At 41.2% G+C, this 25,696-nt stretch overlaps 2 protein-coding genes across 6 annotated transcripts in view; both read right to left on the bottom strand.

Moving 5' to 3' along the window:
• Positions 1-1,280: 1,280 nt before the first annotated feature.
• Positions 1,281-9,399, bottom strand: LOC311356720 (secretory carrier-associated membrane protein 2-like). Its single transcript, XM_084476544.1, has 9 exons — positions 9,273-9,399; positions 8,728-8,805; positions 8,533-8,613; positions 7,957-8,092; positions 7,100-7,228; positions 5,842-6,001; positions 4,452-4,553; positions 2,674-2,791; positions 1,281-2,387 (listed from the first exon to the last, which is right to left on the bottom strand). The coding sequence occupies exons 1-9, from the start codon at positions 9,327-9,329 to the stop codon at positions 2,241-2,243; spliced, it is 1,008 nt and encodes a 335-aa protein (XP_084332670.1). The 5' UTR covers positions 9,330-9,399; the 3' UTR covers positions 1,281-2,240.
• Positions 9,400-11,627: 2,228 nt separating this feature from the next.
• Positions 11,628-25,696, bottom strand: part of myo9aa (myosin IXAa) — an 85,232-nt gene continuing 71,163 nt past the window's right edge. For 2 of the 5 annotated variants that reach the window (XM_084476524.1, XM_084476527.1), the window contains 18 exons: positions 25,280-25,480; positions 24,098-24,195; positions 23,653-23,783; positions 19,194-19,420; positions 18,144-18,260; positions 17,534-17,722; positions 17,285-17,335; positions 16,969-17,080; positions 16,121-16,182; positions 15,620-15,812; positions 15,164-15,292; positions 14,844-14,949; positions 14,603-14,734; positions 14,380-14,503; positions 14,174-14,191; positions 12,836-13,044; positions 12,460-12,602; positions 11,628-12,324 (listed from right to left, as the gene is read on the bottom strand). In XM_084476524.1, coding sequence (XP_084332650.1) covers positions 11,822-12,324; positions 12,460-12,602; positions 12,836-13,044; positions 14,174-14,191; positions 14,380-14,503; positions 14,603-14,734; positions 14,844-14,949; positions 15,164-15,292; positions 15,620-15,812; positions 16,121-16,182; positions 16,969-17,080; positions 17,285-17,335; positions 17,534-17,722; positions 18,144-18,260; positions 19,194-19,420; positions 23,653-23,783; positions 24,098-24,195; positions 25,280-25,480 — 2,745 coding nt within the window. In that variant the 3' untranslated portion in view covers positions 11,628-11,821. The remainder of the gene's footprint in view (positions 12,325-12,459; positions 12,603-12,835; positions 13,045-14,173; positions 14,192-14,379; positions 14,504-14,602; positions 14,735-14,843; positions 14,950-15,163; positions 15,293-15,619; positions 15,813-16,120; positions 16,183-16,968; positions 17,081-17,284; positions 17,336-17,533; positions 17,723-18,143; positions 18,261-19,193; positions 19,421-23,652; positions 23,784-24,097; positions 24,196-25,279; positions 25,481-25,696) is intronic. The other 3 variants (XM_084476525.1, XM_084476526.1, XM_084476528.1) reach the window with 3 other exon arrangements.

Here is a 25,696-nt window from a genome sequence, read left to right as displayed (position 1 = left end):
GTGCGTTTAAAACTAATGAGTTAAAGCTGGGAAACCAGGTGAAGCAGCAGTAGTAATGACAATGGTACCTACGTGCATCAACAGCTGTCGAGATAAAAAAAAATACTGAAAGCTGTACCATTGGCTGAACTCTTACTGTGAAAAACTTGTATGGAACCCATAGGCCTAATTCTTAATGACTGACGACAGATTTGAAGTAGAAATCTCTTGCAGTCAATTACCATTGAGCATTACTCCCAAATTATTGATAAATAAATACAGCCAAATTTATATTTTATTCTATAGTCGTATATATTTATCATCATTAATAAGCTTGGAGCAATTCATTTCCATGCATAAAACATGAAACGCCAAACAAGAATATAAGTATTATCAAAACATTTTTAGTTCAATGATAATCTATGTCTCAATCGAATAAATCATTGTTGATGTTAAAGCAATCAAGGGTGCAGATTCACTGAATAACATTGTCAAAAATAAATTTGTTAACCGTGCGTTTATTGAGCAACTGATAAGACAAAATACCACTTTCACATTTATTATGCAGATCTCTGCACAGCATTATTCATGAAAAGTATTATGATTGTTTAATACAATGAAAACTTTTTTCGAAATGCACTTCAACTCAAAAGGCTTGCATGCACCAAATGGTGGTCAGGTTAAGCAGTAGTGCAGTTTACAAGTCAGCACAACAGCCTTCAGATACACATTCAAACTGTCTGTTTACACTCACACTGTAGAACATTAAAACTGCTCTGTTCAAAAAAGAAATGACCATTCACCTTTACCTAAGAAAAATTATAGAGTTGGAATGACAGCCATAATAAATAATTATCCTTCCTCAAGACTCATTTTTCAATCACAATTAATCTTTAAAACTTCCCATTATCTAACAAAAACCCAGCCTACCCATAATGACTATAAGGTACTACAGTAGATTTCCCGATAGCCATTACAACAATCTTTTATCAATGTATCAGTTTAGTCACATCTTTATTATACCTTAAATCTCACTTCATGTATTCCAGTAACTAGACAGAATAGTGCAAAAACAAAAATCCCTTCATAACAAATAAAGCCCCAAAGAATGAAATAAATGAATATATATATATATATATATATAATTAATTAATTAAATATATATATATATATACACATATATATATATGTAAATGTAAAGCTGGTATGCCTGATTTCTCCTGAAATCTCCTAAAATCAGGCATACCAGCTTTAGATTGAAAATAGTAACAATCTGTGGTTATAATTCAAAATGTATGCTTGTAGTCTAATATCACTTTTTTGTATTTTACAGAAACTGTGATATCAGACGAAATAGTAACAATATATTTAAAAAGGCTGAATAAATACATATATACATATATATACACATACATATACACAGAAACGTTTTAAAGAATGAGTTCACATTTTAACTGCTCTACCTTGGAAAGCTCTAGGTGCCCTAACAGTGGAAATATATATCGAAAATGTGTTCATAAATACCAAATCTGTATCTGATGTTAGAGCGAGCAAGCACGCACGCGCGTGGCCACTCCTCTTAGTCTTCAAATTGGTTCCTCATCTTCTTAATGGGGCATATCTAGCATGCCCAAGCTGCTCTTCCAGGGGGAGAGCAGCCCCCCTGTTAAGAGGGGCTAAGAGTAGTGGCCATCATACATACAGAACTCTTATTCTATCCCCAGGAAACCAAGTCAAAGAAAGAAGCCATGATGGTAGGCTAGATCATAAGGTTACTAAGTGTCTTCATTGAATAAAGTGTGTACTCAAATATACCCCATAAATAATTGTATGCATATTAATGAGGTACATATACAAAGACATTTGCTGATACACAAGAGAAGCTCTTTGTAACAATGTTGTGGTATTACATGATCAAGTATTTGTACATGTATAATTTCTTGCTCTGATAGAGGCCAGTGTATGATCGCTTTCCCTGAGCTAACATTATAAATGTACCTTAGAATTATCCACTTTGTCTTTGATTTGAGAACAACGTTGACATTTTTACACCTAAAAAGGGAGTGATTACCCCTAGCCCATTAATATTTAATCAGGATTATTCCAGTGTTAACAGGATAGGACAAGACGCCGGTTGATTATCACAAATTCAAGAGTCATTTATAAAATGTTATCTTCTAGTTAAAATAAAAATGTTATCTTCTAATCTTTTAGTGTGAAACCTATGTAAACAGTTGCCCACAACGTGCCCCGGGGTTTCCCTAGTTCCTCCGGAACATGCCTTGGGCTGCAGCCGTAGCAGCACTGGCTGTGGCCGACTGGACGGACCGATTGGCCATGACCTCCTGGGAGAACTCTGTCTGGGCCTTGGTGAAGCTGGCCCCTGTGTTACGGTACTTGGAGTGGACCTGGAGAAAGTTGCACACAAACAGATGGAACTGGGTTTGATACAAGTAGTCTAAAAAACGAATGGGGTGATCATTTAGAATCAACCCTCAAGATCTCTCTTTTGCAGACTTGCTCCATGCATCTTAAACGAAAAAAGCTTGCACTAATTTGCACGCTGTTATTGTGTTACTGTGCATTGATTCATTGCAGACTCATGTGCCCAATCTACGCAGCACTACATATTTAAACAGCAAAAACATTGGCACTGAAACCAAGTTCTACACAGAGAACACCATAATACTTTACCATCTTAAGTAAGATGACAGCCAAGATAGCGTTAACTGTGAAGAAACCGGCCACCACCATCATGACTACAGCCACGGCCACGCTGACACGAATCATGGATATAGACGAGATCCATCCACTGTCATCAAAACAGGAAAACAACATCAGTAGCATCATCGCCTGATTTTTCATGGTACAAATGTTGTGTTAAAGCACTGTAGGTAGGACTTAAAAGCTATTATTATAGTGGAATTTGTTAGAAAGTGCATAGCCATCTGTCAGCTATTAGTGAGTGGAATTCGCTGTGAAAATGTCCATTTCAAGTTGACTGTACCAGCAGTCAACATACAGTCAACTGTGCCTCTATGAGCCAAATTGACCAATCAGGGTTTCTCTTCAGGGATTGGTTCTGGAATTCTGGCATGTTAGTCATAGGTAATGTACGGAGGGAGGGGACTAGTTGAGGTTGTTGAGTTCTCTCGCTCTTGAATCTTACTTAAATCTCCTTTAATATAAAAGATAAGGCAGGTTTTTATGATAAGCAGAAGGCAAGACTGGAGAACCTATGGAACAGTGTGAAGATGAGAGCACAGCACCAAATTCGAGCAACGGGGATCCGTGACAAAGGTAGGAGTGAGAGATACAGGAGAAGATAAGGTGTACACACAGTCCCAAGCCAAGAAACCGGTGTAAAAAGAAACCCCACACCAATGCCGCCTGTGGAGCCAAACACACATTCACCTGTTAAAAAAAACTGACAGGTAATTTAGTGTTTCTTTTTAGTTTTTGCTATTGCCCACATCTCAATGAAACCACCAGAGAGCAGTTTCTCTTGCTCACAGCCATCATCCGTCTTGCGATAGTATTGCATTTCTTCCTGGTTGAATTATCATCCAAAATAACCCATTATATCAATAGAAATGTGTTTGCATCCTGTTGCTTTGTCAAAGTTCACTGTACTATTTCCAGGGAACATTAGTTAAAGACCGGGTAAACCAAAAATAATTATGGGTTTTGAGTTTATAATACCACAGGAAAATATATTATTAACCACCCTGCAAAATTTGAAGGACTAAAAAAATCGCGAAGTATATAAAATTATGCTTCAAAGTTGATGAAAAATGAGCAGTAATCCCTGGCTCAGGACGGTGGGGGCGTGTGCGCTGCAGGCCAGGAAACCACGCCCATCACCGGAGAGCCAACTGCAAACTGACAATTCAAACCAGACTCGTGAGCGGTAAAACCATAGACGGGTGAAACCACAGAATGCTAGTGCGCGGTTAATGTATTTATACCTAGAGGGCAGCAGGGGGCGGGTTTATGTGAGTAAGACCGCTTTACGTAACGCGGTCCTCGATGTAGACCCGCCCATTTTAAACCTGCACACAGAACATTCTCTGAGGCCTAGCTCCTCAAGGAAATGATGAATGGGAAAAATATTTTTTACATGTTTTGAGGGACACATTTAAGGCCTAATTAATATGATAAGAAGAAAAATACTGAATTTGGTTTACCCGGTCTTTAAACAATTCAGAGGGAGAGTAGAGTGTAAGGAAGGTACTACAAATACAGAAGCGTTTGTTCACTTTTTCTGTCTATTTTAGAAGCAGTGTAATAACTTCATGGTCAACAATAAAACACTATGGCACGAGAAGTAGACTTATACTATATACTTAAAAAAAAAGAAAGAAAAACACAAATGAAATGTGGCAATCATTTCAGTGGCAATCCCATCATTCAAGCGATTTGTGAATGATGGACTCCCCATGGAGAAGGTGTGCATGTTGTCTCCCACTGACCTGTTACCCCAGTTTGGGATGCCGACCGTCTGGATGATGTAAACGGCCACTTGGAAGAAAAACACAAAGAAGAAGAAAAAGAAGCTGAAGGAACTGTCCGACCTACAGGAAGAAAAGACACAGATACATGTAATTAGGTTTTGCTTGGTTAGGTTAAAGAGGAGCCAATGGATCACTGAAACCGCTTCAACAAGCACACAATTTAGTATGTTTTAATCTAACCACGGTACGGTTGAACCCCTGGTATGGTTCGGTTGGCGCTTGTGCACGCAATAATTGAACTCAGTTGAGGACCAAAACAACCGGTCCCAGACCACCTCAGGGATGGAACTCTAGTGTGGTTAGATTGGTCTCAGTTGCAGTAAGAACGCAATCTGACCCAATTGCAGGAACTCAAACAAAACCTACTGGATTATGGGATACCTCCCTGGGCATTTGTCAATACGAACTAAAAGCCTACGGTCAGTTCTATGTTGTTTTGTTATGTTACGTGCGCAAGGCAATCGTACGCACATCAGTAAGTAACCAATCTTGATAAATCCCACCTGTTCTTAAATACCACGCTCATGCACGCGATGGGCCATTTGCATTCAGAAACGCCTCCAATTAACCATATATGGGAACAGACTTCCCTTTCCTTATCAAGGAAAGGGAAGTCTGGGGCCCCCTGTTGGAAACGCTGCTCCCTCACCGCTATAATCGCAACGAGAAAACGAAGAAAATAAACTTCTCCAACACTAAAATGGAAACGGTCATAAACAAGGTTGAATTTATCCAAAATATATTTTTTTGGCTCACTTAGTGCAGGAGGCAATACAAATAAAAGAAAGCTTGCTGCATGGGAAAAAGTGACTGATGCAGTTAGTTCAGTTGGGTCGGAAGACGGAACACTATCTTGGCGTTAGTAACTCGCCACGCGGTCAGCGCAAACGCGCTCCCTGCGCAGAGCATGGTTTGCCAAGTCTTCCAATAATGCATGATAAGCCATTGCACTACATTTCAAAAATTTCTCACAGCTTTATAGGGTTTGACACCAATTTAAATTTTAAAATCAGACAAAGGAGTAATTGAATGTTTTCTACTTAAAGGAAACGCGGCACATGTCTGGATGTTGATTGCTTCATGCATACGTTGACACTCTTAAATGTTTTGCTTATTGCTTGTAATATCGCTATTCTACTAGATTCTCGTACGCATGGTCAGAGCTGTGCTTATATTTACACACTTTCCTTTTCACACTTTCCTAAGTATAAGTACAACAACCGTGCGTAGAAAAGTATCTAATTCTTACAACGGTATTTATCAATCATGCGTAAGGCAATCTAACGCACAATGAATCTTGATAAATCCCACCTGTTTTTAAGTACCATGCATAAGACATAAGACATACCTGAAGGCTTTATAGACGGGTCTGTACCAGCAGATGAAAGCGACAGGGCTGAAGAGAATGAACCAGAGGATGGAAAGGCCAAAGTCCACACCGTTCGCACTGTCTGTTATGAAGGAAGCTAGGCAGGCCCACACGTTCAGGAACAGAGTGATGCAGTGAACTAAAGACACACAGGGAACAAAACACCCTTTAGAACAAGTTCTAGGGCTGAGCCCGAGAATTTGAATATACGGATATTCGTTTATTAGAAAAGTATTCGTATCTCAATTCAGTGATATTCGTTTTGTTTTGATGAGGATGGGTAGAGGGCTAGGCAACATTTCGTCGGAATATCCCAGTTATACAATATATATGTAAGGGTACATTTTTAGAAGCTATTTTAATGTTCAAACCAGTCCCAATGACAGGTATTGGCTATTTAGTAAACATGAATAGAACAGGTAGTAATGTCCTTTTATGGTCTTTTTATGTCCTTTTATAATCCCCCACAATAGTTCTTGTGTTATTTATCACAGGGTAAATAGCACTAGTCTCTAGGCATGAAATTTATTCAAAACTTTGCACAATGCTCAAACCACCTATTTGCTTTGTGATAATTGGAAGTAGGCCTAATATCATAATTTGAAACTCTTATGAGTTCTGAAACTTTGAGGCTGCATTGAAGCTCTGCCGCAACCAAGTCGAACTCTGACTTGATTAATGTATCCGAAAGCCACTGACGTGATATTGTTGTTTTGTGTTATTAAAATAACACATTTGTTACGAAAGAAACTGATCAGTTGATGAAAACTTCATCCTGCAGCGGTGGTCTCCGCCTGCTACGTTTACAGGCAATGAAAGATGCTCACTAAAAATTGAATATAAATGTAATTTTTTTTCTCTCTTTTCTTCACCGAAACCTCGGATATTTGTTTGGAAACCTAACGAATATCCAAACCTCTAGTACCAATCGGAGGATTTTTAATTGGAAATGTTTTTGGGAGTTATCTTACATATGCGTCACAATCCAAGATAATTCCACTGTTCTAAGCAACTCAAATAATTGGAACAAATATTTGTAAATATTCATGGCAAAACTAAAGACCAGTGATTACTTTTACATGTGAAGGGAGCCTCGGGAGGACATTGTTTAAAACATTTGAAAATATGCAACATACAAAGAAAGACATAAAACAAGTTAAAAAAGTAAACACTAAATATGGGCAACATCACCTTACATGAAAGGAACACAACGTTATGGGTGCAGTGTAGTACGTACAGATCCACAGGTAGTACATTCGTATGCAGATTTTGCGGTACTGTTCTGGGATGTCCTCCTCAAAGTCCTGGTAGAAGCAGGGCTTTATCGGGCAAATCCTCGGAAGAGGTGGCCAGTTGTTCTCTCGCTCTGCAAGACACCGTCCATACAGGCATGTTACGATTAACAACACGGAATGGTTTAGAAATAAGCACATTTCATGGTTTCAATGTATAACAGAACGCTAGGGGTGTGCATCTCTCCAATAAAAGACGATTCGATGCGTATCTCGATACATGGGGTACGATACGATTCAGGAACGATACATTTTTAAAATGGAACGATTCGATTCAGTTTGATTCAGAAGGATTTCAGTTCGATTCGATGTGGCACGGCTCAATTCGAGAGGGTATGATGCAATGGGTTTCTTGTTGAAAGTAGACAATCATTTCACAAAATGAATTAACTGGTAAATGTGGCATTTCCTTCAAAAAGATTTATCAAAGACTAGAGAAGATGTGTATTTGTTAGGGGTGTGCATCTCTCCAATAAAAGACGATTCTATGCATATCTCGATACATGGGGTACGATACGATTCAGGAACGATACATTTTTAAAATGGAACGATTCGATTCAGTTCGATTCAGAAGATTCGCATCTTTTAAATCAAAATCAATTTTCCGATTCAAACCGGTTTTTGTTACACCCCTACAGAACGCCTTCTCACACTTGGCAAAGATTCATATCATTCTTATATTCTAATAGTTATTGGTTTTGAAATTAACTTTTCAATAAACACATATAGATTCAGATTTAAATTAAACTAAACCCAATGTGAAGTTTGGGTCCAGATCCAGCTCTACCCTGATCAGTCTCACCACCCAAGGGCAGTCCTCTACCCGTAGCCTGGTTCTGGTTCTGGAAGTCCAGCTCCTTTCGCTGCAACTCGGCCGCTTTCCTCTCCAGCTCCTCCTGCTGCTTAGCCAGACTGGCAGCTCCGGCGGCCGCCACGGACTGGACCCGGGAGGGGAGAGAGAACACGCATTCAGAGAGCTATGATGGACCCACAGGTTGCTACTTCAACAACAACAACCCATCTTGGCAATACACGTGTGCTTAGTTTCTCCAAATCATGAGCTAGAATCCTCTTCTGAATGTGACAAATAATACATGGGTACACGGGTAAATACAGTTAGACAATTCCTGATGACCCTGAATCCCAAGCTTTAGACTATACATAGCATATACCACCAATAGGCTGAAAAGAACTTAACGCTGTCCACACACACACACACACACACACACACAAAACATGAAAAAACAAAACAAAAAAGGTTTAATGCAAGAAACCCTTTCTGCATTTAAGCTCTTGTTCATTTTATGAATCATGAAATACATTTTTTTCACTTGTTTTGTGCCGAGGACTGACTTTCTTGTTTTACTTGAATACTCACTTTTGGGTTAGTCTCCACGGAGGCCTGTAATACAGCAGGTTGGGATAAGGCAGCAGATATTGGAATGGTTTCAGTGTTCCCCTGTATAATGTGTAAATAAACAACAGAATGGTTACACAATAATAGGCAATCGATAGGTTCAACCATCCAGTTATTCAGGATATATACTACATGAAAATGAAAACCATAACCTACCAGTCCATCTCCTGAAAACGGGTTGAATTCAGCTCGAGTTTCCAGTCCCCCGCGGGTCGCTTCTGCAATCGACGCGTCCTAAAGAGTACCAGGGCATGATTCACCTACTCAACTTAATTCGGTTGAAAAATTGCTTCAAAACTAGTATTTCTATGCCATGACTGGAATTAAAGGTTGTTTTTTTCCCCAGAACAAGCCGAGACAAAAGCTAATTTCAGACGCAAGTCGCACGATATGGCAGCCGCAGCTAAAATCGTTCGCTCATTCCTGACGTCGATGGTCCGAGATACCTGTGCAGGTAAGTCTAGCATCGAACACTACACAGCCTGATATAGCCCATCAATATTAGACTTTAAAGACTAGATGAAATACACAACACGCTTAATGCATATGGTGTATGTAGGGGATGTACCAGGGAATGCTAAGGCGAGAACACAGCCACCTTTCAAACAGGTTTTGATTCAACATATCTGTTTACGGTCTCCTCTGAAACGTTCAAGATATTAGTTGTCATCCTGCGTCTACTTTTAAATGGGTTGGCTCACCTGAAACGGATTCACGTCCACAGATTGTACGAATGGGTTGCTGTCGAAACCCGACATTTTGGGTATAGACTTCAGATAGTTCTTTTAAAATAAACAAAACGAGAAGTCCCTTCTCTCCTACGGTCAGATCACCAGCCTTCTGTCACAACGCTCCCCTGCGCATGCGCAACGTGATAAAGGTTTGCGTCACCAAACAGTTGCCCTACTGCTCATCTAGCCCATTTGGGTCAAATTTCTTTTCATAGTGTAGACCTTCTCTCATGATGACCAGGTCTGAATCTTAGAGATGCCATGACTTTGTTGAATGGAAATTTGCTATACCATTTCTAATTTGCAATGATATAAGCAGAGCAATACCCCTAAAACAATAAAATAAATAATAATTAATGAATATATAGTATTGTAGTAGGCTACGCGCTACGTTGATTGAACCATGGTCATCTTCTACTGGCACTGGCACTTTTCTTTCTTCCTTTCTCTCCCTTCTCCTATCCTAACTCCGGTTAGTTCTCTGTGGGGCAGAAGTTGCTAATATTGATGTAATTATCGCAACTGCTACATGTAATTGTGTGTCTACGTGTGTTTCACGCTTGTGTATGGAAGCCATGGGAGGCAAACAATGTGTATTTTTTTTACTGCTTTGTGCAAACAGACATGACATATGTAATATTTGGTGTGGGCTGACAAAAAGAAAAAAAAAATCAAAATTTTCGACTTTTACTGCAGTACAAGTAGCCGCTAGATATGGCATGTCATTTTGTTAAAATAAATATATTTCACTTCATGGAAACACTATTAGGCCTGGACTACTACAACATGGCTGACCGCATATTTGAATAAGACTGCAAGTTAATATATAACTTTGAAGTTTACATTAACACCATCATGTCATTACAACAATTTTGCCATTATGACCTTATTTTGATTTAACTCCCATCTATACAGATATTGAAACATACCACTGATAGCTGATATCAGAAACAATGTAAAAGGATATACACTTTCATCAAGAAAGAGCCACAACCAATTTACAAACTCACATTTTCATTTTGACTTGAATATTTGTTTTCCTAATAACAATGCAGAATGTTAATATTCAAAAGACCTAAATCGATCACACCACTGTACTCATTAGGTTGGGGGCTTTAATTTAATAGATTAGATATGTGTATAAGAATATGATTACAAGCAGCCAGGCTTGAAAAACTGAGGTCAATGACATATTGTAACAAACAAGACATATTAAGTACTCTGTTGACGTAATTAAGCAATTAAAGTAATAAGAGGTTACTCCAGTAACCCATCTTGAGATCACTCTCTCACTCTCTCACACACACACTCTCACACACACACACACACACACACACACACACACACACACACACACACACACACACACACACACACACACACACACACACACACACACACACACACACACACACACACACACACACACACACACAAAAACGACAAAAGACAAAGACATTAGTTGTTTTTTTTGCTATTGAGCAAACAATGGGGAGTGGTGGATGGGAGACATTTCAAAGAATAGAATGGCATTTTTATCCGTTGTACTGTACAATATGTCCTGTACATTATACATATTTGTATGGCTGTTAAGCAGTGAACGCATCGGAAATTATTCTCAGAGCCAGGGTCCCCTCAGCTGGAACACACACCAGCTAGCTTGGTCCCTTTGGTGGTTGTACTTCCCTCGTAGGAGGGGGAAACGCAGCGCAAACCTAAAACACAAGCTGTTTTCTCTCACACACACACAGAAACGCATGTGCATTGCACATGAACAAGCAAATATAACCACGCATACTTTGCAAACATAGACTTATCCCGAATCCATGCGCCTCTCTCCATTATAAATCAAAAAAAAAGATAAATATTGGACTTCAACTACCCAGCGGTCACTTCTGGCTTTGTACAGTATTTATACCTGTATAATATAGCTATATAGAATAATTTCTGTGACATTAAAATGTATTAAATAGGCTTTAATGAAAACATTTCATAATATAGCAACCACTGCTTACACTGACTGTTATGAACTGTAAACCTTCAAAGCAGCTAAGGATCATGAGCTCTTTATGTTCATGAAGATTGCATCGTCACTGACTCAGTTGCTTGATAGTTTTATGTCTCCTTTGACCTGGTACTCGGCTGCTTTTCGACGTGAGAGTAACCCCTGATTCCAATGTGTTGTCTGTGTATACCAACATTCCCTTTTCTTTGTTTTTCCTGCTCAACAAGTCCAGCCTTGGCGGCACGTGAGCTGCCAAGGCACTGAGAAATAATGGGCTAGTAAAGTACATTAAAGGTGAGCCCTTGCTTTGTCGTCCCCCCCCCCCGCCCTTCTCCTGTCTACGGAGTTGAAAACACTGTACATGGCACTTAGGGGAAAAAACGTCTGCATAGTTGAACAAAGAAAGGCTAAGCAGGGGTGCCTTAAGCAGATAAGGCTAAGATAGGGCTAAGCTGCTCATACCTTTCAGGGAGATGGAGAGTTGGAGCTATCTTTTTTTTTTGTCCCAGTGTCCTCATACCATGAACTCATTACTGCCATACATGACTAGCTGCTGGGCTATGTCATTTGGGTCCCTGCTATGGCCCGGACCCTCTCTGGTGTGTCTCAGGGTCGAATGCTTGGGCCCCCTTAGTTTCTGCTTGCCCTTCTCGGGGTTAAAGGTACCGCGGCTGGTGAACTTGGGCCTCTCCTCGTCCGGCCCCTCCTGTTCTGCCGTCAAGCTGCCGTCGAGGCTCTCGCATCGAAGGGGCTGGGGGGGGAACTCGGCCCTCGTGGGACTCGACTCCACGGAGGGAGACTTTGAGTGGAAGCGGAAGCGGCGAGCCGTGGCCGAGGAGGAGGAGGAGGACGGCTGAAGGTAGTGGGACGAGGAGGAGAAGGAGGAGGACACGGCGGAGCCGGAGTCCACGTGGTCCACGGAGTCCGGCTGCTGCTGCCGTCGGAGGCTGCTGCGCCTGGGGCTCTTCACCTCGGGCTTCTGCGACCAGGCGGCCGCCGCCGACGCAGGGCTCCTCTCTGTGGGGGAAGAGCGCACGTGGCACACACACGTCAACACGTGACTCGTAAAGCTTCCATGTAATTCCGCTCTTTTGTCTTAATGCATTCCCTCCACCCAGACAATCCTGTTCGGCGAGTTTCACGATGACACACCCGAGAAGTCGGAGGCGGCTCCTTCAGAGTCCACGTTCAGGTTTTCGGAGCTGTCTGCGGTCCCGATGGAGGCCTCGGACTCCAGGGTCTCATCGTCTGACGCACGCGGCTCCAGGGTCAGAATCTCAAACGTCAGATCCTCTCTGCAGAGGCAAACATTTATCCAGGGTGAACACTGAGCCAGATGCATTTAATTATGCAATTGAAATAGAACTCAATAGCACACAATGTTTATGAATCTACATTCTTCTTAATGCTAACCAAAAGTATTTCTATATTATAATTGTGTTGCATTACATAACAATACTGACGTCGTTATTAGAGTGGTAAAGTGCATGCACAAATGGACGACTCTTGTCTGAGGAATAATGTTTACTTCTCTTTCTGCAGACTTTCAATCTGCTCCGTCAGCACGCGCTCCTCCTGCTGCATGATTGCATGCTGGTGCTCCGACAACTCGGGCTCCACTCCTGCCCCCTCCTCACCCCCGCTCTCCTCCATCACGACGTCCGTCACCGAGGGCAAGCGCGGGCTGATAGGAGGCGAGGGCGTATGGTAGCCCAGTCTCCGTATATGGCCCTTGCCCTTTAAAATTAAGTCATCCAAACGTATGTAGATCAATCCCCCAGCAATTGGTTGGGAGTATCAGTTTTCATTTCTTCTACCGGTATTTAGGTCCCAGTTTCTAGTGTTCATTCATGGTCAACAAATAGTATAACTATTTGGCATTGGCATTTAGAAAGCGGTAATCTATTTACAGGCAACACTCCCCGTCTTTGGGCAGCTGCTACTCATTCAACACATGCGGTTTTGAAAGGACACACCAAACAACGATGACAACTTTAGAAGTGAACCAATGTACTGATCAGTGAACAGAATCTGTACTAAGATATGCTATTGTACTCAAAGGTACAATGATACAGAATGATATTTACCTTTCTGGCTGCATTTGGCTGCATTGTAGAAAAGTAAGATATTTCTTTATGAATCAAAAAAGGCTATTAAAGTCTTGAAATTAAAGGGGTAGTTCGGAATCATTTCCAAGTGAGCCAGTGTGTTATTTATCATTGGAGACTGTTAAATACGTTTCATTCAGTCCTTCTAGTTGCAGAGATTGCTGGTGCTAGGCTAGCGCAAGTCGATGGGGATCTGCTAGCCTGCCAATAAAAACATTTTTACCCACTCCACAGTACACAGAGGCAAACCAATTATAACGCCAGACTATCGATGTAAATGTCTGTGCTGATAGACTAATGTTAGAAATAACTATCCATGTTGAAAACGGTCTTCAATGATAAACAACACACTGGCTCACTTAGGAAATGAGGTCCGATGTCCAAAATTCCGAACTACTCCTGTAGTCTGAATTATTTTTTTTGGGATCACACCAAATAATACTTATGTCATGTCTGTTTGCACAACGCAGCAAAAAAAAAAGTACACATTGTTTGCCTCCCATGGCTTCCATGCACAAGCACGAAACACACGTAGACACACAATTACAAATATAATGTAGCAGTTGCGATAATTGCATCAATATTAGCAACTTCTGCCCCACAGAGAACTAACCGGAGTTAGGATAGGAGAAGGGAGAGAAAGGAAGAAAGAAAAGTGCCAGTGGCAGTAGAAGATGACCATGGTTCATTCAGCGTAGTGCGTGCAACAATACAGTAAGCAGTGTATACATACTGCGCGCTACGCACACAAACCTTACAGCTATTAAAACAGGTTTCTGGGTAGAGGAAAAGGCCAGGTTCGGAAAGACCAGAAAGAAGGGAAAAAAGCTGTTGTAGTGTTGTAGTGTCTATAGAATGTACAGATGAAATACCGCCCCACCCCCCCCACCCCAAATATAACAAACAAACTGTGGCCATCATAACAACAACAACAACAGGTACAGTTTTGTGCTTTTAATCTCACCAATGATCTTCGAATGAGGGTCAGTCTGCACTTCGCCTTATTCTCAGCAAACTCCAGACTATTGATGTCCTTTAGCCTGGCTAAATATTTATTCATCTGCTCTACGATGATCAGCTCCACACACCTGTAGCGAGGACACACACACAGCCAAACTACATCAGAGGGGTTTTCGGCAAAGACATGCAAGGCAGGGCGGGGGGACTGGGGGGGGGGGCTTCCTCACGCTGTCGTCTTGCCGATGTCCTGGACGCTCTTCAGTGGGTCAATGGTGTCGGGACAGCGCAAGATGCAGGGGGCGAACACAATGGCTAAGGCGTTGGCCGACATGCGGTTGGTGTCCTCCTGCAACGCAATCCTACAGGAAAAAAAAAAAAAAAAAACGGGCTCAAAAACTCTGGATGAGAACGCGGGCGGACTGGATCTATCAGAGAGTTTTAGGGGAAGTTAGGGTTTTTTTCTGGAACCTGACGAGGTGGAAGATGAGCCGCTCAAGGGTGCTGAGGTGGGTTCTGGTCAGCTGATCGATTATGGAGTACACTCCCCGGACCACCTCCCTTTTGTCCTGCAAACCTGGAAAGAAAAAGTAGGAAAATGTAGGATTATGTCTTTGGTGGACACGCCAAGCCTGCTGCTGATTCAGTGATTCCAGTGAGGGAGAATTCATGAGGATTCCTGTCCCTTTGCCTTCTTCAGTGTAATGTTAGGATAGAGAGAACATTCATTAAAACTAAACATGCATAAATAAATATATAAAAATATATTAAAAAAGCTTTCGCCTACGTACACATGATACGCAGGAACTCGTCATAGAGTTCGAAGGTCATGAGAGGGTTGGGCAAGTCTCTTAGCCATTGCTTTAAGACACTGGCGATGACGTGGATGGTGTAGTCATCTAGGTTCATGCTGTCCACATCTGTAGAGCCCGGAACACACAACACAAGCTAAATGAATCAGGGGCTCATATCCATAGTCCTTAACTAGCTATGAAGCTAATTAACAAAAACAATATTGGACTGTTGACGACATGGGTCCAGGATTTGCGTTCTCCATAGTTCCGACAAGGGAAAACTTCTGATTATTTTTTCACCGTATAGACGGACCTAATTGTCCCCGGAGTTGATGTTGCAGACAGTGTTGTTTGCACAATATACATATGAAGCAGAATTATTATATTTGAAAATAGACAAGCTTGACTGTTCTTCTTGGACCACTAGCAAAATGTGCTGGCAGCACAGTTTACCTATGTCGAGGCCTTGTTTAAGTTCTCTGATCTTATTGGTCGACCCCGACTTCCGGTAGATTCCCTCGGTGTAGAGGCCGTGCATCTCAATGTAGTTGATGAGCTTCTCCACCACAAGGGGCACCGTTCGCTCGTCGTTGGTCAACCTGGAAACTTCCACTCCAAACTGCCTTGGTGAGAGCTCTGGGTCGAACTGCTCACAGAAACACAACATGAACACACATCCCATTAGACCCTGTTTCTGTCTGTTCGTATAGAAAAACTCTCACACACACACACAACCGATATCAATATTTGTATTCAGTGTTATACATCTACAGGGTCTTTACTATACCGCCTTTTAAAAAGGTTTTGACTTGGCATTTCTGCAACTCAGCAGTGGTTAAAAAAAAGCAACAACCAACTCTTCTCTCGTCCACATTCTAGAATGACGTTTTGTGTGTGTGTGTGTGTGTGTGTGTGTGTGTGTGTGGGGGGGAGGGCGCAACACGGCCGACATACCTTCTTGCTGCACTTGGTAGTCGTCTTCAGGCAACATTTCTTGTGGCAGGCGTAGCGGCACGCTGGGTAGACACAGCGAGAGGAGTGAGAGAAGTCAGTGCCATTTTCCACGGACAGACAGTGCCTCCTCATCGCTAGGCTAATGACGGAGCACACGGTTACAAGGGCCGAGGAAGCAAAGCGACTGGAGGACTGACGCAAACATCCCCTAAGTGAAGACAGACTAACTGTGTTGATCCTCCGCCGAATCCAGACAGTCAGACCCCATGAGTCCAGTTGAAAACAATCTGATTAAGTTTTAAGGTTCAAGTTATTAGTGGAAGAGTAGGAGGAGGAGGAGCCTGGTTCTCAGGAACCCGGGAGTGAATGGAGGACTGTGCTCCCTTTGAGTGTTGTGTCTGCGACCATGTGTTGTGTCCACAGTGTGTATATTTGTGTATTTTAATGACCTTAAACAGCAGTCCATCTTACATCAGTGAGGCAGGTAAATTAATACATTTTCTAAATGAATCCTCAGAAAATAGTTTTTTTTTTTTTGCGATCTGAGTTTCATTTGGGGAGAAAAACAAGTAGAATGCATAGATGGTAAATGGTGACCAGGTATGCGTCTGTGGTTGTGTGTGAAAGAGAGAAAGAAGGAGCTTGAGAGAGAGAGAGAGAGAGAGAGAGAGAGAGAGAGAGAGAGAGAGAGAGAGAGAGAGAGAGAGAGAGAGAGAGAGAGAGAGAGAGAGAGAGAGAGAGAGAGAGAGAGAGAGAGAGAGAGAGAGAGAGAGAGAGAGAGAGAGAGAGAGAGAGAGAGAGAAAGAAGGAGCTTGAGAGAGAGAGAGAGAGAGAGACAACACACTTACATTTGCAAACACAGGCGCGGTCCATCATCCATATGAGTGAAGAGCAGTGTTCACAGTACGTGGGGATGCTGTACTGCGTGGACTTGAAGATGTGGCCGTTGTGCTCCTCTACCTACAGGTGACCGTACAGGGAGTCACATGGACTCCAGCAGCATTGGACCAACAACAAACCCTGGCTATTGCAATCACTGTTTTTAAAATGACTGAAGACATGAATTGTGTTTGACGCTGTCAGCGTCTTTTGACCCTTAGTTAAGCTGACTTAATATGCCCATACTGGATGAATGTGTTCAGAAAAAACATCAGAGGAACTTACAATGTCAGCGTCCTTTTTTCTTCTCTTCTTGCGTTCAAGTTTGGGCATTTGCTGTATATAGAGCAACAATGTCAAAAACATACTACTACATTTAATTTCATAAATCTTTCTTGCCCAAACTATAGATTTAAAAGAATAATACTTCAGCAACATGCAAGCTAACCAAAAAAAACAATTTAACATAATCGCATAAATCACTACTATTAGCACGATTTCCGTTTCACGATGCTCGTGGACCAGCGGCTGTACCTTGCTTTGCATGCTGTCCAGGGTCTTGTACTCGGTCATAAACTCATCCAGGAAGACCTTGAAGGTGTTCACCCACACCGTGACGGGGGACTCCCTCCAGTCCCTCTGCTCCTGCCGCATGGTCTTCTCCAGGATCTGCTCAAACAACGCGTGCAGGTCCTTGTAGCGGATGCTCTTCCCATCGTCCATCTGGGGAGCAGAGAGGCAGAGAGGTGAACACGTGAGTCATGGAATGAAGCTAACCTTCAGTTCTTCATCGTGTCGATGTATGTTCTCGGGTGTATTATTACTGATGTTGGATGGAAGAACTTAATCAGTGTAAGTAGTTACTGTAAGAAGAGACTTTTTTTTCTATACGAGTTGTACTACACAGGTAAGGTAGCCGATTAGGTTTGCTACTTTACCTGTTCAGCTCCATGTCAAAGAGTTAGAAATAGATGTTTTTAAATAACAAAAAATGATCCTAAATATTTGCACCGATAGTACATGAAAGACGAATGAATGTAACGTAAATGTACGTTGTCCTCATATAAACACCATCATCTGTGAATGTATGAATTAATTCAGTCATGTTGGATATCGGTGTCATCTGAAGGTTGAGCTAACTCACTGCCAGGGCTGTGGAGTAGGAGTTGAAGATGTTGAGACGGAACTCCTTGAGGGCCTTCTTGAAGACAACGTCCACCATGGTGTCCTTCTTCCCGTCTTCTGTCTCCAAGTCATTGATCTGCATTTAGGTGACCCATCCACTTCAATGAGATCATTGATCGTAACGACAATGGCAACGCTAACGTCATGATGATCACAGGATCCTCAAAAATGTCACTCAAAATGACAATGAGAATTGTAATATAATTGATCATATATTACTTATATATCAGACTAAAACATGGCAACATTGATTTTTCATTTGGGCATAAAGCATGACGATTTTTTATATTTCGTCTTACATGTCAAGTTGTTAAAGTCACTGTTGGTAACAAAGCCTATAATTTGAGTGTTATTTGTAAGAAATGCCATTGGCCATCCATCAGTTTTTAGCGACATGTGCTAGATCTGTGTTGACTGCGCCTTCCTCTGAATGAACCAATTTCATTTTAAGGCAACATCACATTTCACACCAGGGCTTCTCTTCTGTGATTGCTTTGGGAATCCATCTTTCCTGTCAATCACAAGTGCGTGAAATGCAACACTTCTCAATGGCAGAGAAACATAGGGAGGGGAGGGGGGGGACGTTTCTTTTACCATCAAAATCTTGCTCCCTCTCCTTTTTCTGCTCTTTATCTGCACAACTTTTGAATATACATGTAATGGCAAGTTTCTTACTTATCAACTATTGCTTTACATCAACCCATCATGGTCCAATTTTATCTACAACAATGTACAATGTAAACCGAATGCACTCCATGTAAACCAGTGTGTCAGGTAGGGCTGCTCGATTATGGAAAAAAATCATAATCACGATTATTTTGGTCAATATTGAAATCTCGATTATTCAAACGATTATTTCTGAGTTTGAAAACATGATGCATTTATTCATCGTTTATATATCGTAATATAATCGTTTCAACTCGATTATATTAGTTTGGTGATCGTTTCACGCTGAAATCGAAATCGCGATCAAAATTCGATCAACCGCCCGGCCCCAGTGTCGGCTCACCTTCTTGCGGAGGAAGTCGTTCATGCAGCGGTAGTCGTTGGTGCAGGTGAGGATCTGCAGGGGGTCGTGCTGCCACTGCGCCGGCTCCAGGGTCACGCTGCTGATCTTGACGCTGCGCCGCCGCTTCACCTTGGGCGAGGGGTCCTTGTTCTCCTTGGCCTCCGGCTGAACGACGTGCCCCATCGCCGGGTCTGGGCTGCACGGCGGGGACGTGTTCTCCTGACCTGCTGGGCCCAAAAAACAAAACAAAGGCAAGGCAACTTTATTTATATAGCACTTACTATAATTCATACACAAGGCAGACTCAAAGTGCTTCACATATAAACATTGTCATACAATAAAAAGAAAATAATAGATGAGTAAAAAGTAAAATAGATAGAAAATAAAGGCAAAGTAAAAAAAAAAAAAAACATTTTAGAAAGGCAGAGTTAAAAAAAAAAGAAGCATTTTAGAAAGTGAGAAAATAAAGGCAAAGTTACTAATAAAATAAAAAATAGAAGCATTATAGATTTAAGATTTAGCAGAAAGCTAAAGCAAACATAAAAGTCTTCAGTCTTGTTTTAAAAGCTAACAAACTGTAAATCACCTTTGTAAAAAGGGTAGGTAAACCCCTAACTTTATTTTTTCAGTTGAAAGCCATTGTGGTTTGGTTTCACAAAGTGTTGGGGAAAAGGTCTGTTCCTTTTTACTATAATGTATTGGTATTGGTATATTCGACTAATTAAAAATGCCTATTGACCAAGTATTTTGGGCCAAATGTAAAATATAGAAATATAGAGATTTAGATCTACCTCTTTCTTTCCTGAACCTTGTATGTAAGGTAACTTTCAGGTTGACTAGGTGGACTAGGTCCGTCTTTCATTTGTGCCAGGTTGTGTCAGTGATAGACTTTTTGTAAGCCTGAGTAGACGTCCTTTAATCAGGACGTTGGTGGATTTCAGGAGGGGTGTGTGAAACCAGGGTGAAATGACATGTCTTTTGTTTTATTGGAACGTCTCTAAACACTGATTAACATGCACATTTATGCAGTGCATAGCTCAGTCTGCGCTAACCTAACTGAGGTGAGCGATGTTGTTGGTTTTGTCGTCATGTTTGAGCATGTCATTTGTTTTGTAGACAATGAAAATATGTAATGTGCAACTTAAGGTGTTGGAATTAAGGCTGTGAACATGCAGCAGCGCTGTCATTTCAACCTACACTTTGTAAAGGCACATTTTAAGAGTTTTATTGTATATACATGCGAGTGCTACAGGGTTTCCCCGTGTGTTTGTTTGCAAAGAGGGGATTGTTGTACGGTGTACTAGATGCTCAGTGACACTTTTATTTTGGCTCATGCAGGTATGAATGTTTTATCTGATCTATGTGTAATATCAATGCTGGTCATATTTACGGTGTGGGAATGCAGCAAATTGCATTGAGTATCTTATTTTATTTATTTTCATATTATTTTGTTAAATATATATTTCTATATATTAGCGGGCTGCTCTAACCTAACTGAGGAGGGGAACGCTGACCCGTGTATGGGGTACTAGATGCTCACTGACACTTTTCTTTTGGCTCATGCAGATGTGGAATTAGCGTCATTATTTAACCATTCAGTAATATATCTTATTTGTGAGGCCCAGTGATAACACATTGTATTTGGCAGTGCTAACCCACTTTGTCCCTTGGTAACTGCAGTTTCTTCAATTTAAATCTCGGGCGCGCACCCTTTCATACAAATTTACTTATCAAACTATGTAGTGATTTAAAAAACGCAACTGGAACATAATTGGGTAGCATCTGCAATGGATACAATAGCCTGGGTAAGGCATTCATCTTAATGATGGCAACTCTGCCAAGTAATGATATTAGCAAAGGGCTCCATCTTTGAAGATTTTTTAAAAACATTTTTTTAAAGATTTATTTTTGCATTTTGATTATAGAGAGAGATAGAGAGGAAGGTGTGGAAGACAGAGGGGAGGACATGCAGTAGATGACCACAGGCCGGATTCGATCCTGGGTCTCTGCGTTCAGGACTGTGCCTATATGGTACGCGCTTTAGCCCAGTGCGCCACCGGGGCGCCCCCGATCTTTGAAGATTAGAATTGAATGAATTAATGAATTAATTTTTACCATATCATCGAAATTACAACAGACATTAATTCCCAAGTATCTAAACCCATTAGGAGACCGCTGAAACGGAATGTAACCCGATAAGTCAAGTCCCCTAGAGGTAAAGCTAATGATTTTCCATAGTTGACTTTATAGCCAGAGAACAGCCCAAACTCATTTATCATCTGAACAACGGAGGCAGAGGATATGGGATGGTTCAACAATAAAAGGACATGGTCTGCATACAGGGAAATCTTGTGTATTTGTTTTTTAGTTTGAATACCGGCAACTGAGGAGCTAGATCTAATAATAATCTCCGCCAAAGGTTCCATTGCTTATGCAAATAATAAAGGAGATAAAGGGCATCCTTGTTTGGTCCCTTTACTTGTAGAGAAAGGAGACTTAACCCATTCAGTAAACCCGTGTCTGAAAGCATACTCCTTTAAAGTTTTAAACAAATGATCCCACGCTATATCATCAAAGGCTTTTTTGGCATCTAATGATACCACTAAAGCATTAAGTTTCTGAATTTTGACATACTTTCAAATACCTAATAATCTCCTAATGTTTGAATATGATTGCCTGTTAAGGTCAAAGCCAGTCTGGTCATGCCCCACAATTTTTGGTATAATATTATTAATCCTAGAAGCAAGTTTAGCAAAAATTTTAGTCTGTGTTTTGAATACTTATTGGTCTATAGGTTTCAGGATATTCTGGGTCTTTCCTTTAGTAACATATTAATTGTAGCCAATTGTAATGATTGAGGACGCTTTTTGATTGACTAATAGTGTTTAAACATTCTAGTAATTAGGGGAGAGAGTACCTTTAAACGTTTTATAAATCTCTGGAGGAAGACCACCTGGTCCACAAGCCTTTCCAGATGCTAAGGTACCTATCACCTCCTCAACTTCCATACAAGATATATCCATATCACATTTAATCCTATCTTCAGATACCTTAGGAAGTTTTATAAGTTGAATTTTTTTTTTTCATCATCCATGCCGACTGTTTTTGATGTATACAAAGATGAAATTCATTAAATACTTTAGCAATTTCAATGTTTGTATAATGCAGCTTCCCATGTTTATCCTTAATTTTATCAATAGATTTGTTTGAAGATTTGTTATTTATAAGCTCATTAGCTAAGTACCTCCATGATCTATTAGCATATTTGTATATCTTGTGTTTTTTTTCTAAATAAAACCTTTTCTGCATTCTGAGATAGGAGTGTGTTGAGGGCAGTTCTAGTTATTATAACTTTGTGCCAGTTCGCATTGCAGCCATTGCGTTTATGTTCAGATTCAGGTACTGGTTGTGTCATGACAACCAGTTTTGTGAAATATCCTGTCACACATCTATCTGACCAAGTGCTATTGGTCTGTAACCTTGCACATGGTTTTTAGGTACCTGGGCATAGAAATTGACACTTCCCTGTCCTTCTCACAACACACAGACACAACATACAAAAAAGCACAACAATGTCTCCACCTGCTCAGGAAACTCAGAACATTTCATGTCAGCAAGGACATTTTAGTTTACATGAATGAATACATGATGGTAAACATTATTAGTCACGCCATGTCTCACAGAATGGTTGGTTGTGGTTGGATTTGAACCAGTGACCCCATGGTCATGAGTCCGATACCAGTACACTACATGGACATGTAATTACCAAGGGCAGATTAGATATATTTTTAGAAATAGAAGTCTCCCGTACGTGGAGGTATGGTGAGCTTGGTCTGTACGGTAATATGGCATTGATATGCCTTAAAAACTGGTTACCGTAAGGTAACATATCAAAACAATCACCAACCATGTTTCGAAATAATACTATGTCAAAATACACTGTCAAAACGGACGTTTGCGAAATTACGTGTGTACCACTTGCAGGCTAAGGTTCAGTAAGGAAACTTCAAACAAATGCAATCTTTTTTTTTTTTTAGTTATAGACTTGAAATTTGGCATGGGTATACTTTCGGAACCAAAGCAATTTATGTGTTGGTGTTTGGTCGAGTTGTAGCCATTGCATTAAGTCTAAATGATCTGACCATATGGGTCAGACTCTGAAAGTTGTTAATCATGACGAAAGGTACATATATAACAATATGTACCTTTCGTTCAATTTATACAACTTCTGACCATGTCGTTTTTGAGATATGGCCGAATTTGTCAGGAAAAAAATAAAAATAATACTAACGATTACAATAGGGATTCTACGTTTTTCATAGGACCCCTGATAACATTCCCAGAGTTGTGGACTGTCGGACGCCCTATATACAAAGAATGACTTTCTTTCCATCCATCTTGAAAAACATGAGCCAGCGACACTCTCCATCGGCTCGTCAGGTGTGTAGGATTCACCCACCGTCTCCCATCAGCAGACCAGTGTCTCCGTACTCCCCGTCCATGGAGTCTCCCCCGCAGATCAGCTTCTCCCTGGACGACTTCTTGTCGCTATACTTGGTCTTGCCCCAGAAGCGCATCTTGCCACGCACCCTGCCCAGAAAACATGGAAGTGAATGCTACAGTCTTCAAACCAAGAAATAACCAGTGTTGGGGAAGTTACTTTTAAAAAGTAGTGTTTGCTTGTTACTCCTTAAAAGTAATCCCTTACTTTACCCAGTTACCCTCTATGGAAAGTAACGTTGTGCCCAACTGAAAAAGGAACTACGTGTCATTACCATATTTTCAGTAGTAACGCGTTACACTACTTTTTTTACCAGAAAAAGTAGTTACGTTACTGTAACGCGTTACTTACTTTTGTAACGCGTTACCAATGTATTTACCTCTGAAGTGATGCGCTCACTCACCTTCCATCCTGGGCGTTCTTGCGCAGTGTGTCCGCTTTCGGCAGATCTTCAGAAGACATGGCCTTATGCATGCTCTTCTGCTCCTCAGAGCCCATTTGCTGAAACATAGTTTGGGATAAGTTCTTTAAAACCAAACAAAGTCAAGTAGGATACTGTCTATGAGGAACCGTTATTTTGGGTGGCTCTGTGCATAGATCTTCCCGCCATGGCAGCACCTCACCACCGAGGCAACACTGATGAATTCCCCTTTGAAAGTATAGGAAATTGTAATAAAATCAATTTACCACACTACACACAAACAAGTACTGTTGTTGATTGTTGATAAAGTACTTAAATAGAATACTATAGTCAATAAAACCACCAAGAGACATTGATTCGTTTTTTCTGTTCTGCAATAGAAAAGGTAAGGAGAGGCGGGATGGACGCGGTTCAGACGTTCTCTTTCCACGGCCTCAAGGCCCGAGTGGTGAGTGGTGAGCAGGGCTAAGAGATGAGAGATCCGTAACGGACATGCACGATGGGCTCAGAGAGCAAAGGAACGCCACCAGAGGAAACACTAAAGGAGGCAGAAAGGAAAATGTTTTCTACAGCTGTAAAAGAGAGACGTGATTAAAAGGGATTAAATGGTTAAAGTTAGCAAAGCATGAATGAATTAGGCTAAAAATAATCTTTCCTGAAGGATGTCTCGGAAATATGTGGATGCAGATATTTCAGAAGTTCAAAAGTGTAAACTACTAATACTTTTGCTCATGGCAAATGATGCTATAGCAAGGTGTTATGCCTTGCTATAGGCAAGGTATTATGGTATTATGGTAGGTATTATGCCTTGCCTAAACCGGCAAATGTTTTTGAATGTACAGTTTATTCTATGCATTAATTTTAGTCTTTCATACCAGTGAAGTCACATTGTATTTTGAGTGTAAGAATGAGTAAGTGAGTATCTTGCCTGTCCTGTGCATTTAGATATTTCACCAGACAGACATGGCTGCCTGTTCTCCTTCAAAGTGTTGAAAAACATTCCAGAAATAGAAAACCTATGGTTAAAAGCGTGGTATTGGATCAGTCAGCGCTGCGGTTAAAGCACAATCTGCTGTAAAGGGGGTTAGGCTGCTGAAAAAAGACATACATATGAAAACAAAGATAAAAGGGTTAAGAGGGAGCCATTGGCGTTGGGCTGATTACCATCTCTGAGTCACTAAAACACTCTCCTACGTCAGCATCAGGGACGCTGTGATTGGAGAGGGGGAGGGTGTAATGGCGGGGGGGAACAAGAGCGTCTTCGTCCTCGGACTCCCCCGCCACGGAGAGAATGGGGACGCGGGTGAGGAAGTCGGAGCGGGTCCGAGCCATGCGGGCTTTCTTTTTGTTGCCCGCTCTGCTGACCTGGAGTTTACCCAAAGCGATAACACACACACACACACACACAGTGAATGAAATGGAACCAAAAAAATACAGAAATTTATTATGATCTTGAAACACTGGTCTTTGCCCTGCTGTTTTTTTTGGGGGGGGAGGTTTTGTTAGTCACTTCCATCACACACACACACACACACACACACACACACACACACACACACACACACACACACACACACACAC

This window comes from Micromesistius poutassou (genome assembly GCF_964030765.1).
Source record: "Micromesistius poutassou genome assembly, chromosome: 12".
NCBI classification, from domain to species: Eukaryota; Metazoa; Chordata; class Actinopteri; order Gadiformes; family Gadidae; genus Micromesistius; species Micromesistius poutassou.
This window is presented reverse-complemented; position numbering and strand designations above follow the sequence as displayed.